General features: G+C 46.0%; 1 protein-coding gene across 1 annotated transcript in view; it reads left to right on the top strand.

The window, feature by feature from the left end:
• Window positions 1-22,665, top strand: part of CEP120 (centrosomal protein 120) — a 375,016-nt gene that overhangs the window by 194,634 nt on the left and 157,717 nt on the right. The window contains exons 12-14 of the mRNA XM_086961084.1: window positions 5,500-5,596; window positions 6,027-6,179; window positions 13,012-13,101. Of these exons, the coding sequence (XP_086817210.1) occupies window positions 5,500-5,596; window positions 6,027-6,179; window positions 13,012-13,101 (340 nt within the window). The remainder of the gene's footprint in view (window positions 1-5,499; window positions 5,597-6,026; window positions 6,180-13,011; window positions 13,102-22,665) is intronic.

Genomic DNA, 22,665 nt, shown 5'->3' with positions numbered 1-22,665 from the left:
GGCCATATTGTAGGAATATGACAAGGCCCTAACATTTACATAGAACTCAAGAACTCATGATCATTTCTCTTATGTTAGTGATTTTATAAAGTGCAACATATACACCAGATGCCCGGACAATAAGAAGAACTAACAAAATGTGCTGCTGCTTGAGAGAGAGAGCCCGAACCTCCTGATGACCAGGTGCCATGGGATTAAACGCATAGTTTTCATCATTGCTGGCCCCAAGGCAGACTTTGAGCATGAAGGGTATGCTTGTGTCTTGCTCTTGCTGAGACCTGTATACAGTAAGCAATTGCAAAGACACTTCTCCATAGGATGCAGACCCATTAATAGTTTGAGGAGGGCGATCACATGGAGCCTAAATTATAAAGCCCTGGTGGAGGCTAGTCATCCTTGGACTTGTCTATCCAAACATCATATTGTTGTTAGCATCTCTTCTTAACGATACACACGAGGTAGACGTCATGTAAAGGGTGAGCTCCGGGTTCTTTTTAAGAAAGCATTCGATTCCTCTTTGTATTGCATTGGTCGTGGATAATACCTGCTGCATGTGCTTTCCTGTGGTTTCTCTTATTGCTGCTCTCCTGTTCAATATGTTCCAGCCTAAAATCAAGTACCAAAGCCACTTTTTCCCAGGACAGTGGCACTCCCTGCAGCTTAAAAGTCCCAAATTCAACAGGCCAGATCAATGAAGAGGGAGCTTGGATGATTTATTAGGGCTGATGCTAATATATGCGAGATTAAGATATTTCTTTCTTATTTTCTACACAGAGTTTCTTCTTTCTGCTTTATTTCTATATCGCTTTAACTGCTGCTCTTCTCTTTGTCGTTATTCCAAAATACTTGACTGTGCCTCTTAAAAGTGTTCAAATCTTATGGATGCATCTCGTTACATATGGTACCCACAATCACTTCAAGTACGTATGTTGTGATCGTTAGTCTCTGTCACCTGCTATACATTCCACCATACAGTTTAAGATTCTTTTTTGTATTTGTATTCATCCATTTACACCCTTTTACGTTAAAATAGCTATAGCTTTACTGTATAGTTGCTATAAAAGCTTATAATATGGTATAGTGTGCACTTAAAAAAAAATCACTCCACTGCAAACAAAAAAGCATGAATAAAAAACATTGCCATTTAAAATGCCAGTAGCTCCAACTCCAACAAATGTGAGACCTATTGCAATGTAAATAACAATGCCATTTATTTATAAGTAAAAAAAAAAAAAAAGAAATGTCATGAGCAATGCCAATAGCTCTAACTTTTCCAAAGGCGAAACCATTGCATTGTAAATGCTTGTTTGTATTTATAGCAGCACTTGCTTGATAGTTGTACCACGGCCATTACTTTTACATGCGTATTCTAGATTTACTATGTCTAAGGGTATGTGCTGTTCAACTGAGTTTGATTTTATCTAGTTCTTCAAATATATCAAACTGCAGTTCTCGGGGTGTCTGCGTGGGAGAGATATTTGAAATATACCCAACTCCTTACGGCCAGGAATTGTTCTCCCTAAGTAAACAATTGCCAAATGTCTTATTTTCATACTAGCAAACGTTTATTCGGTTGTTTATTGGTCGAACGGGGAGTTCCATTGGACCTGGTATTTAGAATATGTAATATTTAGGGCTCGCCCCTCACGATGCATTGCGCAGCACTGCTCGCGCAGGCAAGCCATTTTGTAGGGGGGTTCAGAAACGGACCCTGGAATCGCACACGCTCGTGCGTGTGCTTTTCCTTTTGGGGTCAGTGATTGGGCTTTGCATAAGTGTTATTTTTAAACCGAGCACGCAGTAGGCCAAAGGCGGGCGCATTGCTCCGCCCAGGGCCTATTGGTGTCTGTTACGTGCACCAAAGCCCATATGCCTTAAATTATTGTGCCCAGACTCGGCGCGATAATTGAAGACATATGGCTCGCAGTGGTGCGATGATCCCCTGGGATCATCGCTTAGCCCCACGCTCTTCAACATCTACTTGAACCTCCTCGCCACCATCGTCAGACAGCACGGACTCATCATAGTATCCTACACTGACGACACCCAGCTCATCCTCTCCCTCACCAAAGACCCCATCACCACCAGACTCAACTTCCAGGAAGGAATTAAGGATGTTACATTATGGATGAGCAGCGGCTGCCTGAAGCTCAACTCAGAGAAGACAGTGGTCCTCGTCCTAGGACCCTCTGCCTCTGCATGGGACAACACCTGGTGTCCCACTGCCCTCTGCAACCGTCCAACCACCACGAACCACGCCCTAAAACTTGACATTGTACTCTACTCCTACCTCTCCATGACCTGACCTGTCTAGGCAGTCACCTTCACCTGCTTCAACACCCTCCACATCCTCTGAAAGCCCTTCAAATGGATCCCCCCTGAATCAGGAAAGACCATCACCCACGCACTCAACCAGCAGACTGGACTATGGAAACGCCCTCTACGCCGGGATCAACAGTGTCTGCTCCGCAAACTCCAGACCATATAGAACACTGCAGCCAGACTCGTCCTCTGAATTCCTCGACACGAACACATCACCCAACACCTGCGCAACCTCCACTGGTTCCCCTTTGAGAATAGAGTAACTTGCAAGATACTCACCCACGCCTACAAATGCCTCCACAACACCGGACCCCAATATCTAAATGACAGAATGTCCTTCCAGGTACACAAGAGGAACCTCCGATCAGCTGACCTCTCTCTCTCGCAGACCCCCGCGCATCCACAGAGCAAGAACAGGCGGCAGAACCTTCTCCTACATACCGGCCAAGACCTGGAAAGAGCTCCGGATCGACATCAGACGCTCTCCCACTCTCCACATCTTTAGGAAGACCCTCAAGACCTGTCTCTTTGACGACCCAGAGCTGCCCCCCCAACACCTCCCCCTCCCCCCCCCACACAGCGTCTTGAGACCCTCACAGATGAGTAGCACGCTTAAAGAATCCCTGATTTATTTATTGATAGAAGTTCTGCTGATAGCCACTTGCAGTGCCGGCTGCCATTGAGTAGTACGGGTGGGATGGGTGCTGGCGTAATAGAAAAAAATTAATTAAAACTTACTTACCTAGCTGCCGGCTGCTGCCTCGCCTCACCTCTGTCCTCTTCAGTTCCTGCCTGAAGCTGGAAGCACGCACAGGCCCATCTAAGCCAATCATGACGCTCCTGTCACTGTGACAGCAGTGTTGTGATTGGTCTGAGTGCGTGGTTTAGCGCTCAGGCGGGAACTTTGAGCCTGTGCATGTTCTCCAAAAACAGCCTCGCTGGAGAACATACAAAGTGCACATGACTATTTGGCGTGCCCAAGACAGCCGGCCAAACATTCAGGCGCACTTAAGTGCCCCAACCTCCTTCTCCCCTGCTGGCTGTGACGACAGCACAACAGCGCCCCGCCTCTAGGCCGACCGGACTACGGAAAAATAAAATGATAATAACAGTGCTGTTATCATTTTATTTTTCCGCCTTAGCGGAAGAGCAGCTGTTGCTGCTCGGGTTGCACTGGTGAGGTGTTTGAAAACTGGTGGGCTGCGGGTGATTGTATGTGGGGTCTCCTCATATTACCTTTTAGAGAGGCCCCTTAAGGTCTTTTATGCAAGTGTATGCCTTCATTACTTCTTTGAAGTTTCCATGAAGAACTCCATTGGCATGATTTTGGGATGTGCCAGTCTCTATTGTGGAGTATAGAATAAAAATATAGCGAGTTTTTGGGGGGTAATTAGCTTATTATTTGACAATAGAAACGCACTTCTTGAGCGGTTTGAAATGGTCTTTTCATTGCTCCACGTGTTCTGGTCTGTGCTTTACGTATTTCACATCGTCTTTTCCACAGAATAGAATTACAACTATATGTATAACCGCTAGGTGGCACAGTAATTCAAACATTTTATTTGTTTCTGCGACCACAACTTGAATTCGATGTCAAGTTTCTTGAATGATCTTTTAAGAAAGGTTTATGGAGTACTTTACAGTAAACCAACAGTAAAAAGCTCTTGGAATCCACGTGTTGGTTTTAAAAAGCGTACGTGTATTATGTTAAAGTCACATTTTGTAATTTAAGTGTTTTGTTCCGCTAAGCATTGAAGGACGAGAGTTACATATTTATTGGTGTTGTGTCGTTTTGTGATACCACGGTGTCAATTATTTTGTATAGTAATGTAAGTCAATACTTCTTGGTTAATCGTTTAATCGTTGGATATGTTGCAGCGCTAGAACTCACACGATGTAAATGACTAGATAAATGCAGTATGGATTGGTCTGCAATGCATTCGCTCTTATAAAAGTGTAGGCTTTTCACAGTATTGTTGATGAAAATTAACTACATCGTCATGACGGGCGTCAATTTACCAAAATGCCACGGGTAGCGTAAGTGACAATACACACTCTTGGACTTGGACTTCGACTCGCACACACACACACGCACATGCTAAAACATACACTCACATTCACGCACTCTCTCTCAGATAAAGACACTCATCTACAAGCATGCATGCAACATACATTTAAAGGTATTTTTACTTACCGTTACTCTCAGATAGGGTCATATTCCTGCTAATTATACTTCATTTTTTAACACAAATAGTGAATAATATTATTCACTGTTTGTCTAATAAAAATGTAACGGGAAAACGGAGCTCCAAGCGACGTTCATTAGGGTGATGCTCCTGTGTTCCAGGCATTGATTTTGCCCCCTCTGAGGCCGGGGGTGGCAAGGGGCCGCAGCTGGCGACCCCTAAATGACGTCCATGCACATCGCTGGTTCATCCCAGACCCACTAGTGTAATTGCTCCTGGTTATTGACCTTCATGAAGTTTCAAAACGACTCCGGTTCTGAAATTGGATGTTCTGCCTGTATGTCTAACCCATTATGCCAATGTTCGCACTTTGAGCTTGGCGAAATAGAGCTGAGTGAGTGCTTGACAAGTGTTGGTCTATCCTTTGAGCGAGTCCCCTTTGCACAATGCAGAGGATGTGGTGTGACTGAAGTCGAATGATATCTAAGCTCTTGCTAATGGTAGGATAGGAACACACAGCAGCTTCCAGCAAGATAGCCGTTCCCGGCCTCTCTTCTAGCCCTTTGTCTTTAGCTTGGCTGCAGCTCTTGTTTTATGTAAGCAATAATACATATTAGAGTATGTATGACTGATGGACTTTATCATCCACATCTACTTTGTGTATTAAGCAACATGGCTGATTGCCATAAGCACATGGTGAGTTCCTCGAAATCTCTGATGAGCTCGAATCCGCCCTACCCTGGTGAACCTCATGTTTATGCTTAAAACTGTCGTATTTTTGCTGCTAATGCTTTCCACGTTTTAACGTAGAAAGCCATTGACATTGGGTTGTCATTAAGCACCTGTAAAACTGCTTTCTGTCAACACATCGTGTGCTGCCATTTAGCAAATAGTAACATTATCTGTATTGTAATCTATATTACTGTTTTCACCCAATATTTGATAAATTAAGACCTGCTTTGCCAAAATTAAATGTTGTTCTCTTTTTCAGGGCGAATAATAAGATAGCGGATCTTTCTTACACTATGAGTCTGGAAGACTATGGTCTTGTTAAAATACAAGAAGTTGTGGTGTCTGAATCCTCTCAGGTAAATAACTAGAGGTTTAGTGATGTTTAAAAGACTGTGGCCCACATTACGAGTGGCCTATTCTTTCCGATGGGGCTGGGAGCAGCAGTTACTGGCCCCATCGGAATTATGGCATCTGCAGGAACACTTTGGAAACCTTTACTTTCATCCAGATTTTACAGCTGCTGAAAATAGCCAAAATCTCCATGTGAAATTATGGAGAAATGAGGATTTTTCGCGGAATCTCACGCAGATTTACAGGTTTCCCCGGTTATTCCTTACGGTGCAACTTGTAATGGTCTGGATTTTTCTCACCCGCAATGTTACCGGTAGCACTGGTCCCAAGGTTGGGGAAAATTCAGCCTATTTCACAAACCAATCGCAATGAGGCTCTCTGTAGACTCTTTTCTTTCTTATGCAACATTAATATTATCTTTTATGTGCATTTCAGAGCGTAAGGGCTGCTCAGCAGAAGGTTGTATCTCCTCCTCAGCCAACTCCTGTTCCAGACTCTAGGCCTGAACCACGAGAAACTCTGGAATACAAAGCAGCACTTGAGCTCGAAATGTGGAAGGAGGCACAAGAGGACCTTTTTGAGAACCAGGTTTAGTTATTACTTGTGTATAAAATTGTGCACGTTTTAACATTACATCGTTAACCATTTCTTTGTACCAATGGTGACTTAGAACATTTTAGCTGTGGAGAACAAAGGGAATTATATCCAACTCCGGGGTAAATAGCCATCTGCGCACCGTTGTTCTCCAATGATAGCCAAAAACAGTGAGTAGTCACCCCATCAAGGGATTCAGGCACTTTAAATTCACATCTTTCTTTAGAAAAGCTAAATATATTTTTCATTTTAAAAATATGCTTCTCTGAATGATTATTGGCCAAATAATTTTTTTGTTGAAAAAATGAACCAATTTCAATTTTTGAAAAAAGTCACACTTGTAACGCAAATGACAAGAATAATTCAGAAAAGTTCTAAAGGAAACATTTTAAGTAGCAGGACTACTGTAACTGAAAAGGCTGCATCCTCTACTGGCTGAAAAATGGAACTCGTTTTTTTTTTTTTTTTTTAGAGAACCACAATCCACTAGTAACCCATTATGTCCTGTTAGTGGCAGTTGCTCAGTTCCCTTTTCGCCTTGAAAACAAAGATGCAAAGCCTTTCAGAACACACACTCTACACTTGACAAGATTGTTCTGCTTATAAAAAAACCAATTGGTGTACTATGCTGTTCTTCAATATCATTCTGGATAAAACATGCTCAGTACGCATGTTTGCCACCCCGCCCTGATATTTAATTTCAATCCCTGGTAAAGTAAAGGAATCCGGATTAAACACGTCAGCTGCTGATATTATAAAGGATAAAGAACATTGATTTTCCCTTGTACCTACATTTGTTCTTTCAGCATTTGTGGTGGGCTGTGAGCTCGAGAGTGCTACAGCTCATAAATTATTTACATGATTTAATGTCTAGTTGTCCATCAGACAATATAGACCTTTAAGTCTTCTTGCCCATCACAACATGTAACATGTTTCGGGAGTCAGGCTATAGGACTCTCCCACTCCTGCAATTGATCATAACTGTTTCCGTTGGGAGAGTTGGTCCATCATGTCGAAGGCTCACTATATGAGATGGCTCACTATATGAGATGGCTATGACGTGGCAGCCTAAAGTTCTGAAGTATTTGCAAATGAATGTTGCCCACATACAGAGGGACAAGATGGTCAGAATGCAGTCCTGTGTGATCATGATGAAGCCAGCTGTATGGCTTGTTCCCGTTTCCGATCCAAAAAGACAATTCAGCATCGGCGCGCTGCGCACAAGGAAGCCCAGCAGACGGCACCTGAACCGGTGAACATCTTCGATGGCGGGGATGATGAAGGAGCAGAGCGGGAGGTTCCAGAAAACTTGTCGGATCCCGCATCGGAGTTCGACTCCAGCTACGACGCTGATGTTGAGATGCTCGATGCGGAAGACGTCGTGGACGAGGTAGGAGACTAAGATGGGGCCTTTGGGGCCATGGAGGATAGCTCGAGCGAGGAGCTAGGCCCACAAACTGATACTGGGGCCAAAACACTTCATAAGGCTCAGGTCGAGGGATCGCCACAGGGCCTTACCCAAGATCTTCCAATAAGTTCTACGGCCCCGCCTTTGGGCTTGGCTTCGGACATGTCTAAGGAGCCGCAAGTTGCAAATTTGAAACCGAAAGAGAAAGCTTCGGTGTCTACGCAACCTAAAGCACTTGAGGGTAAATCGAAACCGAAAGTGCGTATTTCTTTGGTCGGCTCGAAGTCCTCGGATCTGTCGGCACCGACGAAGCATAAAAGTGTTATCGACCCGAAGAGGCCGCTAAAGGGCATCGAGCCGAAATCTGGCACGCCGAAGGCAAAGGTCAAGGACGTCGACCCGAAAAAATCAGCGCCGAAGACAGTATACACCGACAAAGGACTCGGTGATCAGAAGGTTCTCGAGCGTGCGCGTCGACCGGACAAGGCTAAAAGCGGTACAACCCTGAGTCCACGCCTAGTGGTGCCTCGAAGGATTCTGTCGAGTCGACGCAGCTGTCTGCCTCCTTCTCGAAGCAGGTGGCGGAATCCCTGAAGCGCATTAAGGACAAGGCTTCGGCTGTCGGACCAAAGGATCCTCCACCATCGAAGCCTGCCGATAAGCCTCAAAAGACTTCGGTGCCCATCCACTTCACGCTGCCAACGAAAGTGGTGCCGAAGGCCTTCATCCCTAAAATGGCAGTCGAAGTGCCCAAGAAGGTGTCCACGGGGCCGAAGCCCACAACTGTGGTCCTAGCCACAAAGCATCGACAGCCCTCGCTTGAAGAGCAACAGGAACAGTTTATCGATGCCGATACAGGCAGACTTTCTATTTATAAGCGAAAGATCGCCCCGGAACAGCCAATGGAGTCGTATAAAATCCCACTGAAAAAGAAGGATTCTACTACAACACCTGTTCTTGTAGAACCTGCATCTCCATGTGGGCATGATGTCTCACCCACTTATTCAGATGTGGAAACTGGGGAAGGTGACAATGACGAATACAGTTATCCTGTGGACACTGATCCAGAAGATACTACTGAACCTTGGCCAGATGCTGCTGACCCTGGGGATCCACACACTGCCCCAGACACTCATGTGTATACTGTAAAAACATCGCCTACTGAGGATTCGGCGGCGTTTAATGCACTTATTGAAAGGGCAGCCAAGAATCATGACGTCCAGCTCCATGCTGACCCTATTGAAGTAGACTTTCTGTTTGACACCTTTTCCACCTCCGAGAGGACTGTCAAGACTCTGCCTATGTTGAAGGGTGTCTTGAAACAGGCTGGGGAAATATTTAACCCCATGCATGCGGTGCACTTTCCCGCTGTGTGCTAAGGAATGCAGAATCGCATTGTTCATGACGAGCTCAGCTCGTTATGAGCACACGACCAGTGTGCTGCATGACGAGCTGAGCTCGTCATGAGCAGCGAAGGGGTTAAGGAGCTTACAAGAGCCAGGGTGATAAACCCCAGGATTGAAAAAAAGTACAAACCGGCGCCTGGGGACCCTACCTACATCAAGGGACAGTTGCCGTTGGACTCTCTTGTTGTTTCTAATGCCCGGAAGAGGGCTAATTCACAAACAACGGGTGATGCTCCTCCCCCAGATAAGGAATCTAAGGTGCTAGAGGCATCAGGGAAAAGGGTGGCGGCTCAAGCGGCCATTATCTGGCGCATTTCAAACACTCAGGCACTCTTAGCCAGGTATGACAGGGCCCATTATGACACACTGGAGACCCTGTTGCAGCACCTGCCAGATGAATATAAGGAGGCAGCTGAGATGCTCATACAGGAAGGAAAGCTCATATCAAATGCTTCTATCAAATGTGCACTGGACGCAGCAGACACCGCGGCCAGAGCCGTTAACACAAGTGTCATGTTGAGGCGACATGCCTGGCTTAGAATCTCCGGGTTCAAGCCAGAGATACAGACCACCATTCTCAATCAGCCAGTAAACCCTGATCATTTATTTGGTCCAGAGGTAGACACCACCTTGGAGAGGATCAAGAAGGACACTGAGACTGCGAAGTCTATGGGGGCTCTCCAGTCCCAGCAGTTCAGGGGTGGTTCTTTTCGTCGCTCAAGCATTAGAGGTGTTTCCAGAGGCCAGCTGTCCCAGCAGACACAGTACATTAAAGGTGGCGCGCAAACCACCTATGCCAAACAAAGTAGAGGTGGCTATCGTGGAAACAGCGCCAAGTGTAGAGGTCGTGGAAAGAACAGCTCCAGGTCCTCCGCCACTAACAAACAGTGACGCCTTGTCACTGCCCCCCGACCATACCACTCCGGTCGGGGGGAGACTCCAACAGTTCCTGCCAGTCTGGAAGTCCATCACCACAGACAGGTGGGTCACAAAGCTTATCCAGTACGGTTATTGTCTGGAGTTAAAACCCACTCCACCCAACATACCTCCAAGACACCGTCCTATGTCCACAGAGCATTTGCACTTATTGCAGCAGGAGGTGCTCATCATGCTGCAAAAAGGAGCAATCGAGCTTGTGCCTGTGGAAGAAAGAGGCACAGGAGTTTACTCTCTGTACTTCTTGATCCCAAAAAAGGACGGGTCCCTCAGACCCATACTGGACCTCAGACCCCTCAATCAGTACATTCTACCAGAGCACTTTCACATGCTAACACTGCAGCAAGTCCTACCGTTGCTCAGTCAGGGAGATTTTCTCGCAACATTAGATCTGAAGGATGCGTATTTTCATATTCCGCTACACCCGTCACACAGAAAATACCTCAGGTTCATCATCCAAAATCAACATTACCAATTCAAGGTCCTACCTTTCGGAGTGACCACGGCACCCAGGGTGTTTACAAAGTGCCTGGCGACGGTGGCGGCACACTTACGGAGACAGAACATTCACGTCTACCCTTATCTGGACGACTGGCTTATCCAGGCAAAGTCGGCCCACATGTCCCACACCATTCACCTTCTTCACGATCTGAGATTCTCACTGAATTACCCAAAGTTCCACCTGCAACCCGCCCATATACGGCAGTATCTGGGTGCGACCATAGACACTCTGGCAGCCAAAGCACAGCCAAATTCAGTGAGGATCAGCAGCATTCAATCGCTGATACAAAAATTCAGACCTCAACACTCGCTTCAGGCCCGAGTGTTCATGCAGTGGATAGGCATGATGGCCTCCTGTATTTTCATAGTCCCACACGCGAGACTACATATGCGTCCGCTTCAGGAGTGCTCAGCACGTCAGTGGAATCAGGCTCACGGACAGTTGAAAGACCTAGTGTTGGTAACCGGTCGTGCATACAACTCTCTGCATTGGTGGAATCCACACAACCTTTGCAAGGGACGACCGTTCCAGGAGCCTGTGCCACAGATCATTTATGACGACGGACGCATCTCTCCAGGGTTGGAGAGCTCATGTTCTCCACTACACGGTGCAGGGACTATGGACAACGCAGCAGAGGAAGATGCACATCAACATTCTAGAACTGATGGCTATCTTCATGGCGATGAAAGCATTCAAAGTACATCTGTGCAACAAGGTCATGTTGATCCGGACGGACAACATGACGGCCATGTACTACATTCAGAAGCAGGGAGGTACACACTCTCCACAGTTGTCTCATCTGGCTCAGAGCATGTGGAATTGGCCCATTCAAAGGAACATCTTCCTCATGGCGGAACACCTCCCGGGCAAGGACAATCAGATGGCGGACCTGCTCAGCAGGTACAGCCACCAAATGCACGAGTGGGAGATACATCCATCAGTTCTCCACCCGTACTTCCAACGGTGGGGTCATCCAGAGATAGACCTGTTCGCCACAAAGGAAAACGCAAAATGCTGAAGCTTTGCCGCCAGGTTTCCACACCCACAGTTGCAGGGCAATGCGATATGGATGAACTGGTCAGGCATCTTTGCGTACGCTTTTCCCCCAGCACCTCTAATACTGCTGGTGGCACGCAAACTGAAGCAACACTCGATGACTCTCATCCTGGTTGCTCCAACGTGGGCATGCCAACCATGGTACACCAGCTCCTTAATGGAACCTGAATGTGGTCCTCACAAGACTGATGGGTCCACCTTTTGAGCCACTGCATTCATGCGAGATTCAGTTCTTAACATGGAAAGTGGCTTTCCTGATAGCGATTACGTCACTACGACGCGTTAGTGAACTCTTGGCACTAACTATCCAAGAGCAATTCATACAGATTCATTCCAACAGGGTGGTGCTTCGCACTAACCCTAAGTTCCTTCCTAAGGTGGTTTCACAGTTCCATATCAACCAGACTATAGAACTGCCTGTGTTCTTCCAAAACCCTGAGTCAGTTGCGGAGAGAATGCTCCACATGCTTGACGTCAAGAGAGCCTTGATGTACTACATTGATAGGACCAAAGATTTTCGGAAGACGAAACAACTATTTGTTGCCTTTTCGCCACAACACAAAGGCAATCCCATTTCCAAGGCTGGTATAGCCAGGTGGATCGTTAATTGTATTCAGATCTGCTATCAGAAAGCTAAGCGCACTCTATTGATCCCCCCGCGGGCCCACTCCACCCGGAAGGTGGGGGCCTCCATGGCTTTCCTTGGAAATATTCCTTTAGAGGACATATGTAGAGCAGCCACATGGTCTACCACACACACATTTACAAAACACTACTGTGTAGATGTGCACTCCAAACAGCAGGCAGCTGTAGGGCAGGCTGTTCTAAAAAAACTTTTCCAAACTGCTGCAGCTGGCAGAGGCGGCCGCCGCTAATGGAGGGACTGCTATGTATTCTATGCACAGATATGAATTCAGCAGCCCACATGCCTCGAACCGAATATGCTACTTACCAGTATGCATCTGTTCTTGGCATGTAGGGCTGCTGACATTAATATCACCCGCCCTCCTCCCCGGCGCCTGTAGCAGCTGCAGCACTCACTAATACTCTTAGCATGGTCATCACTCACAGAGTTACACTCCATCTTTGCCACAATGGCTAAAAACAATCTGAGGATGGAGTCGATGCCCATGCGCACTGTAGTCCAGGGGAGGAGCCACCTATCTCGTGATAATTCGAAGACTCTTCCAGGACAGCAATGTGCGATCATCCGGACCCAACACTAGGCGGCGATCTATGCACAGATATGAATGTCAGCAGCCCTACATGCCAAGAACCGATGCATACTGGTAAGTAGCATATTCGTTATATATTTTCTGTGTTTAAGCAATTTGGTTCGTATTGATTTTTCCATCTACATTCAAAATAGAAAATAATGTGTTTTAGTTTTCTTCTTGTTCAATCTACTGCTCTTTTCAAAATAGATTTATTTCTCATGTGGTAAAGTTTAGACAGCTTTTCCTACTGTTGACATGTCGTTTAATAAAAGCAATGTGTGTTTTTAATTCCGTTTGACAGCTGAAAAAGAAAGAACTAGCTCACATGCACGCCCTTGCTGATGAATGGAAAAGAAGAGATAAAGAGAGGGAAGCATTAGTAAAGAAAAAGGTAAGATGATTGAAATCACCTGATCAGTTACTTATTCTATGGGAGCAGGAAGTGAGCTGTGTCTTCTATTTTCATAGTTCAAAACAAATTCTTCAAACGAAATACTGTGGTCCAGAATAAAACTTTGTTCATTGAAATGGTCCTTGATAGCATTGGACTTCCAAACTGCCTGAAGCATACTTTACCTGGTAGAATGACCTATTTCCATGTTTTGCATGTTTTATAGTGTATCTGTTTAACACTTGCACGAAATGCAATATTATTTATTTGGTAATGCCATTCCCTCTAGTGTGATGCAGGTTGCAATGCTGAGCAGACTCACATAATTGTTCCAAGGTCACCACCTTACAAAGTTATGTTATGTTCAGGGAGGCTGGAGGAAAGATCATTTGTTCCAACGCTCACTAAACAGCTTTAATTCTTCATGGCCAGGGTATCCCAGCACCAAAGAAACACTGGAACACAGTCCTCAGTCCTCTTTCACCCAGCCTACCTCCTCCACCCCCCCCCCTCATCTTCCCCACCACCACACCCATGCCCACCTTCCTCACTGTCTCCAACTTAGTCACAAGAGAGGCCCCGCTTTTCCATTAAGTGCCAGGTAGCTCCTATGGCCTGATTGAACCTTATGGCCAGACGTAGGCCCTACTGATAATCCCTGGGCTAAAAATAGTGCAGATCCACAGATAACCCTCACTGTGAACATTACCTGATCCTGGCCTCAGTCCTTGATGACACCACAGCCTGTTATGAAGCCATCCAGAGGGCTGCAGCCTTTCACAATGTTGAGATGCATGTCACCCAGGAGGGGAATGACTACTTGAGAGGCTCTCCAAATCGGAGTGTACTGTCCAGTTCCTCCCCATGCTGAATGTCATCTTCTCATAAGAATGTGAAGGAGCCTGTCAAGGCTAGCCACTTCAAAGTTTGAAAGGAAATTCAAATCCTCTCCTAGTGACCCAGCATATCTTAAGGGACTGGCTCCAACGGAGTCCCTAGTGGTACACATCTACACACAGGCCACCAGCGATACTCTAAGAAGAGCGAGAAGATGGACACAGGGGCAGCAATACCAGTGTTATACTGGAACATTACGCCTGGCTCTGTATCTCGAAGGTCAAACCCGTGGTCCAGCAGCATCTCCTCATCCTCCCGTTTGACTGGAACATCTTTTTGGGCCCCAGGTAGACGAGATGCTGAAGAAAACCAAAACAGATATAGTGAGAAAAATGTTCATGTGAGCGCTTCAGACCACCTTCCTCGAGCAATCCCACTCGTACCAGATGAAGCAGTAGACTTACCACAAGCTTGGAGGCGGTGGGGGGGGGGGGTACATTTAGAGGATTCTCCAGGGGTAATAGGGGTAGTGGCAAAGGTGCCTCTGCCAGTCACTTGCCCTACCTCACCCCCCCCCCCCAGTCACATGGCACCTATCAGGGAAGGGTATGCAACTTCTTTTCTTGATTTGAGGAATTCATGTCAGACAAGAAGGTCTCAGCCGTAGCCGTAGCCCAAAACGGCTATTGCCTCAAACTAAAACTATACAGTCCCTCGCAACATCCCACCTTGTACAAACACTCTTAGACAAGAGCACCTTTCCTTCTTTCAGGAAAAATCGCAGGCCCTCTTACAAAAGGGTTCTATTGAGAGAGTACCCCCCACCCCAACACAAAGAGAATGGCGTCAACTCTGTGCTTTCTCATCCCCAAGAAGGACGGCCCTGAGTCCTCTCTCTCTCCACATCTTATGGAAATATTTTTAAATGACAACACTGCAGGATGTATTCCTCCTCCTTCAACAGGGCGATTTCATGATGACGCTCGTTCTGAAGGATGCCAATTTCCACACCATCTATTATGCTCATTGACTGTAACTTTGCTTTCTTTATTATTAGCCAACACTACCAGTTCAAGGTACTTCCTTTTAGGGTCACCATGGCTGTTTATGAGTGAAAAGCAGTGGCAGTGTTTTGAATTCTCTTTACGGCCCATTTAGTTCTCCCTAACTTTAATCTAACTGCACGTTGTAGGCCACTTTGCTTTCCACGTTACCCACAGCACTTTTGTTTTTGTGCAACAATATTATTTTAGAAAAAAAGCTGCATGTGTTTTTATTATTCAGTTTACTTTTCTGGGACTCAGTCTGAATAATTCATAGAAGGTTGAACAACACCGTGCCCTGTTTTTTCTGCGATCGGTTAGTAACATAGCTTGACATTTAGACACAACACAGAGGAGCAGATTCTGTTTTCAAGTGAGGAACCTCTTATCATGTACACAGAGACTTGCCTTTTGAAATCAGAGGAGGATTCTTGCAGTTGGGAAAGATCCTGGGATGTATGTGCTAGCTTTGTGCAACCTGAGATGCAGAACACCTAACTACAAATGTCAGGTATGGGGGTCGTTTCTAATCCCGAAGATTACTGATATATCACTGTGCTCGCATAGTGAGGGTAGGCTCAGGCAGATATATCATTCATCATTGTAGGGCTTTTCATTATATAAAGTTTACTCATAATGCTGATTACTGTTGCATGTGTTTTCTAATTGCAGCACAGTTGCTTCATAATAGAGCGCAATAGTTTCAATAAATATTGTAAACTGTTCTCGTGTCTTTCTCTTGTTTATTGTGGACATGCACGAGTGAGAAAACAAAATGTGTCTATCTGTTGCCAAAGGTTGCTTTGGGGACTAGAGAGTTTTGTTCTCGGGTGCCTACTTACCTGTTAGTCTGGGAAAGTTAGGGGGGCAGGTAAAGGCATTATGATTTTGTCAGATTTGAGATCATACATACTGATATGGTATGGTGACACAGTCCCTACATTCTGATTTCCAGGTGTAGTTCTGTTTCCAAACAGAATCTCTGCAACATGGCACTACCAACGATTGTTCTGGTACTTATTACACATGTCTCATGGGTAGTGCTTAAGTGTGTCCATAATACCTCTTACCCCTACCACCGGAGACAGCTGGGGTTTTGAGGAATAATATTCCATAATTTGTCGAATACAAAATTTGGTGGTTTTTCCTACTTGAAACTTTAAAAGGATAACTTATTTTCATGTTTGAACTTTGTTTCCATTTCTGTTTTACCTATGGCTGCACCAGCACCTATTGTCAATGCAGTTAATTGGAATTGGAGAACTGCTGTCTTTGCACATGCAACAAAATATGGACTTACCAATGCAGGTGGTGATTTTATTTTCGTGGTTGAAGCCCACAAAAGCTATTGCTTCCAAATCTTTTATTCTTGGACCAATTTTCCTGCTGTGGATGCTAATACAAACACACTTTCTGAATACACAGTTGTTGCACCACCACCACAACAATACAGAGTGTATGTGCTAATAGAAATACCAGTATCACTTGGGAAATATCACATTTGGTTCCCCGGCGCCCTTCCACATGAACTTACAACAGTATGCATACGTCCCCTTAGCAATGATAGGGTGACCAGGCCAGCATTAGCTGGTTATACACCATACCCTAATTTAGCGAATCTCACCGCTCAAGAGCTACAACAACTGTACAACAGTCTAGTTATATTATATAGACTCTTAACTCAATATGTTTTGCGCTTTTTGTTCGCTCTGCCAGCGAGGCCTGGCCTGCCAGGGGAAGCTCAGCTGCCTGTAGTGCCAACAATAAGTCCTGTAATTCATTCATTTATGGGCATATTTCCTCTCAGTCGTGAGAAATTCCATTTTGGATCGGCAAAAAAATTTACCAAATTTAAGCAAATGTTTCCCTTTATGGGACCACAAGACAAGCACAGGATATTGACTATGTGCTTACCCCACAGAATGGTTCCTGCAATAGACGACTTAATGAGTTTCTGGCAACAAGAGCAACTGATAACTTTGTTACAGTTGAAACCCCAGAAAGGCACACTGGTTCCCAAACTTTTTTGACCCAGGGCTCCCTTGACCAATTGACTGTTGGCTGCGGCTCCCCATTGCATTACTTACTTTTGGCGGGGATGTAAGCGTGGCATTGGTAGTACTTGCATTTTAATTGCTCAAAATAACTGGGATGAATGTATGGAGAATAGTGAGTGCAATGCAACAATATATCCACTATCGCTTTTCACAATATCTGTGTGCCCTCTGGCCATGCGTGACTGCATCAGTTTGCTGTTCGTGAGCACTCAGCCTGGAGCTGGACAGATCTAGCCTAAACCATCCAGGGGCACAGTTTGGAAATCACTGCAATACGTGGTCCACTTTCCATAGTCTTTGTGTGCCTTATTTGTCCCTTTTTATACTCACTCACATCAACTCTCTCCCTCTTACAGTTCCTCAATAAGCATTACTATATAGCATTTCCGTACTCACTGAACTTTAAGCTCTCATCTTCACTTTTAGTCTCATACCTATGGCACTCATTTGGTGATTTTCTTCCCTGTTCTTCTATTTGTCACTCTACTAGTGCCTTCCTTCTTTACCATCCTTTTGATTGGATAATTTGCAACCTTCCACTGCTGACAGAGACAATTTTTTCATTTACCGTTTAGCATCCTATGTGAAGGCATAGCTTTCTTCTCTTCCTCCCCAACATCCCTGTGCGTTCACCCCCACCGTAATTCATTGCTCCATAGTTCATCCCAATCCGCTTTATTTTTTGTAAATACTCTGTAGGAAGGCAAGCAGCTTTGCACTGCTACCAGTTACTCACTTTTCTGCTCATCACTGCTACCAGTTCATGCATGCGTAATACTGTAAAAAAAAACTTTGTTAGCGAATGCCCTTGGACTACAACCTTACTATTACTAGAGTAAGATATCAAACAATGGCAAAGTGTTTTTGCATCGATACATACAATGCTATTAGCATTTACTTTTAGGAATTGCAAATCATCAACAAATAACCAAAACAATGCTGGAAATTAAATACTTGGCAAAACAACATTGTAATGACTACCAGCAGTTTTTGCAGCTACAAGGTGAAAAGTATCGAAAGGCATGTAATAGAATCAGGTACGCTCTAAGGCAGCATCCAATTGCAAAGATCACACACACATGAGGCAGTGAGGTTGCTCCAGCTTAGCAGCACCTTGCCTGTTTGTAAACATCTCCCTTATCTAGATCTAGTGAATTACATGTTCGAGGCATGTGGGCTGCTGAATTCATATCTTAGCATAGATCGCCGCTCTAGTGTTGCAAATGTTTGCACCTTGTTGTCTTGGAAGAGTCTTCCAAGTATCACAATATAGGTGACACCTCCCCTGGACTACAGTGCGCATGGGCATCTTCTCCATCTTCAGATTGTTTTTTTCGCCATTGGGTTCGGATGCACTTTGACAATTCGGGACCGAAGTTTTCCAACTTTCTACGGCCGAAAACCTTATAGTTTTGACTGTATTGTTTCCGCTTGGTATCCCTTGACTCGACAACTCTTTCCATTTCTCTCTGATAGTTCACGCGGGCCGTTGGGCCTTTTTGACGCCACGTGGGCCTCCTGCCGATGGAAAGGACCCCGTTCAAAAGATGCCCACAATGTCGATCCAAGTTTCCACATAGCGACAAGCATACAGTATGCAACAGGTGCCTATCTCCGGAGCACAACGAAGAAAACTGTCCAGCTTGTGCTCAGTTCCGGTCGAAGAAAGCTATCCGGAACCGAAGAGCTGCTCGTCAAGAGATGCAGCAACATGCACCTGAACCGGAAAACATTTTCGACGACGAACATGAACTCCCAGAGGCAGCGGACTCCAACCTAGAACTAGTCACAGTAGAAGACCAGTGGGACTCTGATGACGACATCCCACTGGGGCAAACCGTAAGTACCAAAGCCCCTTCCCTGCCTCAACCTCCAGACAAGGCTCCAGTCAAAGGATTGCCTAAAAGCCTTAGCCGCTTCAGAAGCCCCGCCTTCCGGCTCGGCTCCGAAGACCATGCCCAAGCCTTCCGGTACCCCGGGACCCTGCAAAACACTTACCAAAAAGGCAGTCGACTCAAAAACGGCCGCAGAGCCGAGAAGGGGCGCCGACATTTAAAAAGTCGTCAATCCGAAAAAGACCGTCGAGCCAAAGAAGGTCGTCGATCCAAAGAAGACTGTCGACCCAAAGAAGGTCGTCGATCCAAAGAAAACCGTCGACCGGAAAAAGGTCATCGACCCGAAAAAAGGAAACGACCCAAAGAAAGTTGTCCATCCGAAGACTGCCACCGAGCCGAAGAAGGCCGTCAAACCTAAAAAAGTTGTTGAGCCGAAAAAACACATTAAGCCGAAAAAGGCTGTCGACCCGAAAAGGACCCTCAAACTGAAGAAAGTCGTCCAGTAGAACAAGGCCGTCGAGCCGACAAGAGCCGTCGAGCTGACAAGAGCCGCCGAGCCGAAAAGAGCCGCCGAGCCGAAAAGAGCCGCCGAGCCGAAAAGAGCCGCCGAGCCGAAAAGAGCCGCCGAGCCGAAAAGAGCCGCCGAGCCGACAAGAACCGTCGAGCCGACAAGAACCGTCGAGCCGACAAGAACCGTCGAGCCGACAAGAACCGTCGAGCCGACAAGAACCGTCGAGCCGACAAAGGACGTTGAGCCGAAAAAAGCTCAACAGAAAAATATAAACAAGCAAGCAACCTATCCAAAAACATCGGCGCCTAAGCCAGGGACAGTGGAAGAAGAGCTTTTTCACCCTGATCCAGTGAGCCCAGACCAAAATAGACTGCATATAGAACCTGATACAGGGCATATAGCAGTTTACAATAAGAACAAGAGAAGACTGGACCAGTGCCGGTCCTAGGCCTTCTGAGGCCCCGGGCAAAAGGGAAGATGTGAGGCCCCTCTAATTGCATATTGTGTCGCAAGAAGTGACATCACAGAAAGTGACTTCGCAGGACTTTTGATTATAGTTATTTGGCATCACTGAAGCATATTTCCTTTTAAGTGCATTGATTTATCTTTTGCAGGCAGTGTTTACAGCATTGAAACATGATAGGCATTCAATTATGACAGCATATTTATCGGTTAAATAAATGTGGAAATATAGTAATTTCAGCTTTATTTTTCCACAAAACCAGAAATAAATATGGATAAATACAGATAAAATTGGCAACAAATAAATGTGGATAAATACAGACAGAAATAGCAAAAATATAAATACCATAAAACCGGGAGCCCTATCATACTGGAGAAAAACACATCTCACACCAAAACCCCCAAACTAAAGCTCTTAGGCTCACTAGGTTACTATTTTATTGGGTTTCTGTAGTGATTTGCCATGGAAATATATATGTTCACAACAAATTAATTGGTGAGAATGTATGGCAAATCACCAACATACTCAAGCACCATGTGGATCACACTCATCTTTTTCCTCACGCACCAAAAGCTACAAGCAAAGAGGTGTATTTATGACATTAGTGGCCTTGGGGCACCTGCTTAGCATTCATCATGTTCCACAGTCAACTCTTATTCTACTTCATCTGCAAAGGATACACCATTCAAAACATCCAGTTGGTATATCATGCTAATAAATCTATACATCACGAGCCTGCACTCTTTATGTCTAGGACACTGGGTATGTCCCCGAATCCCCCTCCCCTCAAACTGGTTTCCTGCATTCCATCACCTCTTGCCTAGGCACGAGAAGCCAGAGATATTGACCCCTGGTCCCTGCCCCCTCCACGCGCTTACTCTGTGCAAGAAAAAGAGCAAAGAGGAGCATATGGCAGCCTAAAAATGCCATGCCCGGCCCGGCTGTGCTGTGCCTCGCCAGCGCAAAGGAAGGGATTGGCTATGAAAGCTTAATGAGCGCAATTGTCCTGACAGAACATTCCAGATCATTTAGCGGGCCCGAGACTCTCTTGGCTGGCCTATTTATTGTTAGTTGTCGGGAAGGTGAAACATGACACACATGCTATTTCGACAACTGAACAAAGCCTGTGGAGCATTTTAGTGTTCATGCTTCAGGGTGGGTGACACATTTGATACCCTTCGAGGACAGTCAGCGCAGCTGCTGTATCCTATAACCTCGACTTGCGCCCCCTTGCATAAATAAGGCTTTTTTGTGTCTCAACCCTCTGTTTCGTCTGAAAATAATGGCTGAAAATAGGAGCGTTTTTATAATGATGAATCAACGGCATGCGAGTGAAGGTGCTTTTAATGAATATTAGAGGGAAAACTGATTCCCGAAGGATTTTCAGCTTATTCGTAACAGACTGCGTTGCCCTTAGTAAATGGCTCCTTCGCAATGCAAGTCCTTTTCAATTGATCAAGGTCCCTTTTTAATGATGTCTAGCAAACAGAGGAAAAATATGGTCGCTCTTTGTACAGTAGTGAGACTCGCATCTGTGGCTGTGGATCCCAACTTGCACGGTGCCACTGGCTAACGCACAGTACCCCTCCCCCCACTCTCCCACTTCACAGCGTCTCTTGGAGAGGAGCAAAAAACACGTGGTGGCGCAAAAGATGAGCTGGATACCCCCTGAGCGGGGTTAAAGCTAGCACTAAAAGGGCCTGCACAGTCCATATCTATTATATTACAGGGTGTGAAACTTAGTAAAATTATTAAACTTCCCCAGGGTATCTATAGCTTGGGGCTGATTACAGTTGAATGACAAGCGATGGTGGTGGATCAGATCAGGAGTCTCTCTATCATCATGTATATATAATATAGCAGGACTGGAGGTCTCACTTGTTACCTTAAGACGTCACGTTAACCAACTAGTTATGCCAACGAACAACGAACGGGGCTCGTCCCGAACCGACTCCCGACTCCACCCTCCTCCTGGCCAGGGAGCGCTCGCCGCGTACGGGGTGCATGCTGCGTCGCAGACAGTGCTGTTAACTGCAGAGCGGGGTCTGGCCAAAATTATGTTAAGGGCCGTCATTGGTAGCGCTTTCGCGTGCTACCAGATTGACGGCCCTGGGACCCACATGGCGCCCGCGCACTATGAATTGCACCAGCCGCACCACCACCACTAAGCTAGGTGGTCACTTAGCTAGGTGGTGGGGTGCGTGCTGCGTGCACGGTGACTGACGGACTGCCTTACTGTAACTTATTGCCTCAGCTGCGCAAGTGCGCGCAGCGCTTTTTTACCTAATTTGACCGGCCGGCGGCGGCCAGCGGTGGGCCCCCTATTCTGCAATCTACTGCAGGGCCGGCGGCGGAACCCCCAGGAGCGCGAGGCCCTGGGCAGCTGCCCATACCGCCCATGCCTAGGACCGGCCCTGGACTGGTCACTGAGGCTCCTTCTCCTGGTTCTCCTAAGAAAAAGGACTTTGGGACATCCCCTCTTGACCTTTCACACCTCCTCCCTTCACTCCTAACATGCCTTATGCTCCATATTCTCCTACACCTCCACACTATGATGAGGGACAAGACATGGGTGAAGACTCTCAACAGGATTTTATAGACCCTGATGATCAAGGAAACCAGGATCACACATGGGATGATCAGAATGACCCTGATGACCCATCAGGGCCCATATGATACACAACCCATACCCGATTCCTCGACATACCCCACAAAACCATCTCCTACTGATGACACTGTCGCCTTTAACCAGTTAGTTGACAGAGTAGCTCAGTAGCATGGCGTAAGCATGCACACTGACCCTGTAGAGGAGGATTTC

The sequence above is a fragment of the Lissotriton vulgaris genome, chromosome 3_1 (genome assembly GCF_964263255.1).
Source record: "Lissotriton vulgaris chromosome 3_1, aLisVul1.2, whole genome shotgun sequence".
NCBI classification, from domain to species: Eukaryota; Metazoa; Chordata; class Amphibia; order Caudata; family Salamandridae; genus Lissotriton; species Lissotriton vulgaris.
This window is presented reverse-complemented; position numbering and strand designations above follow the sequence as displayed.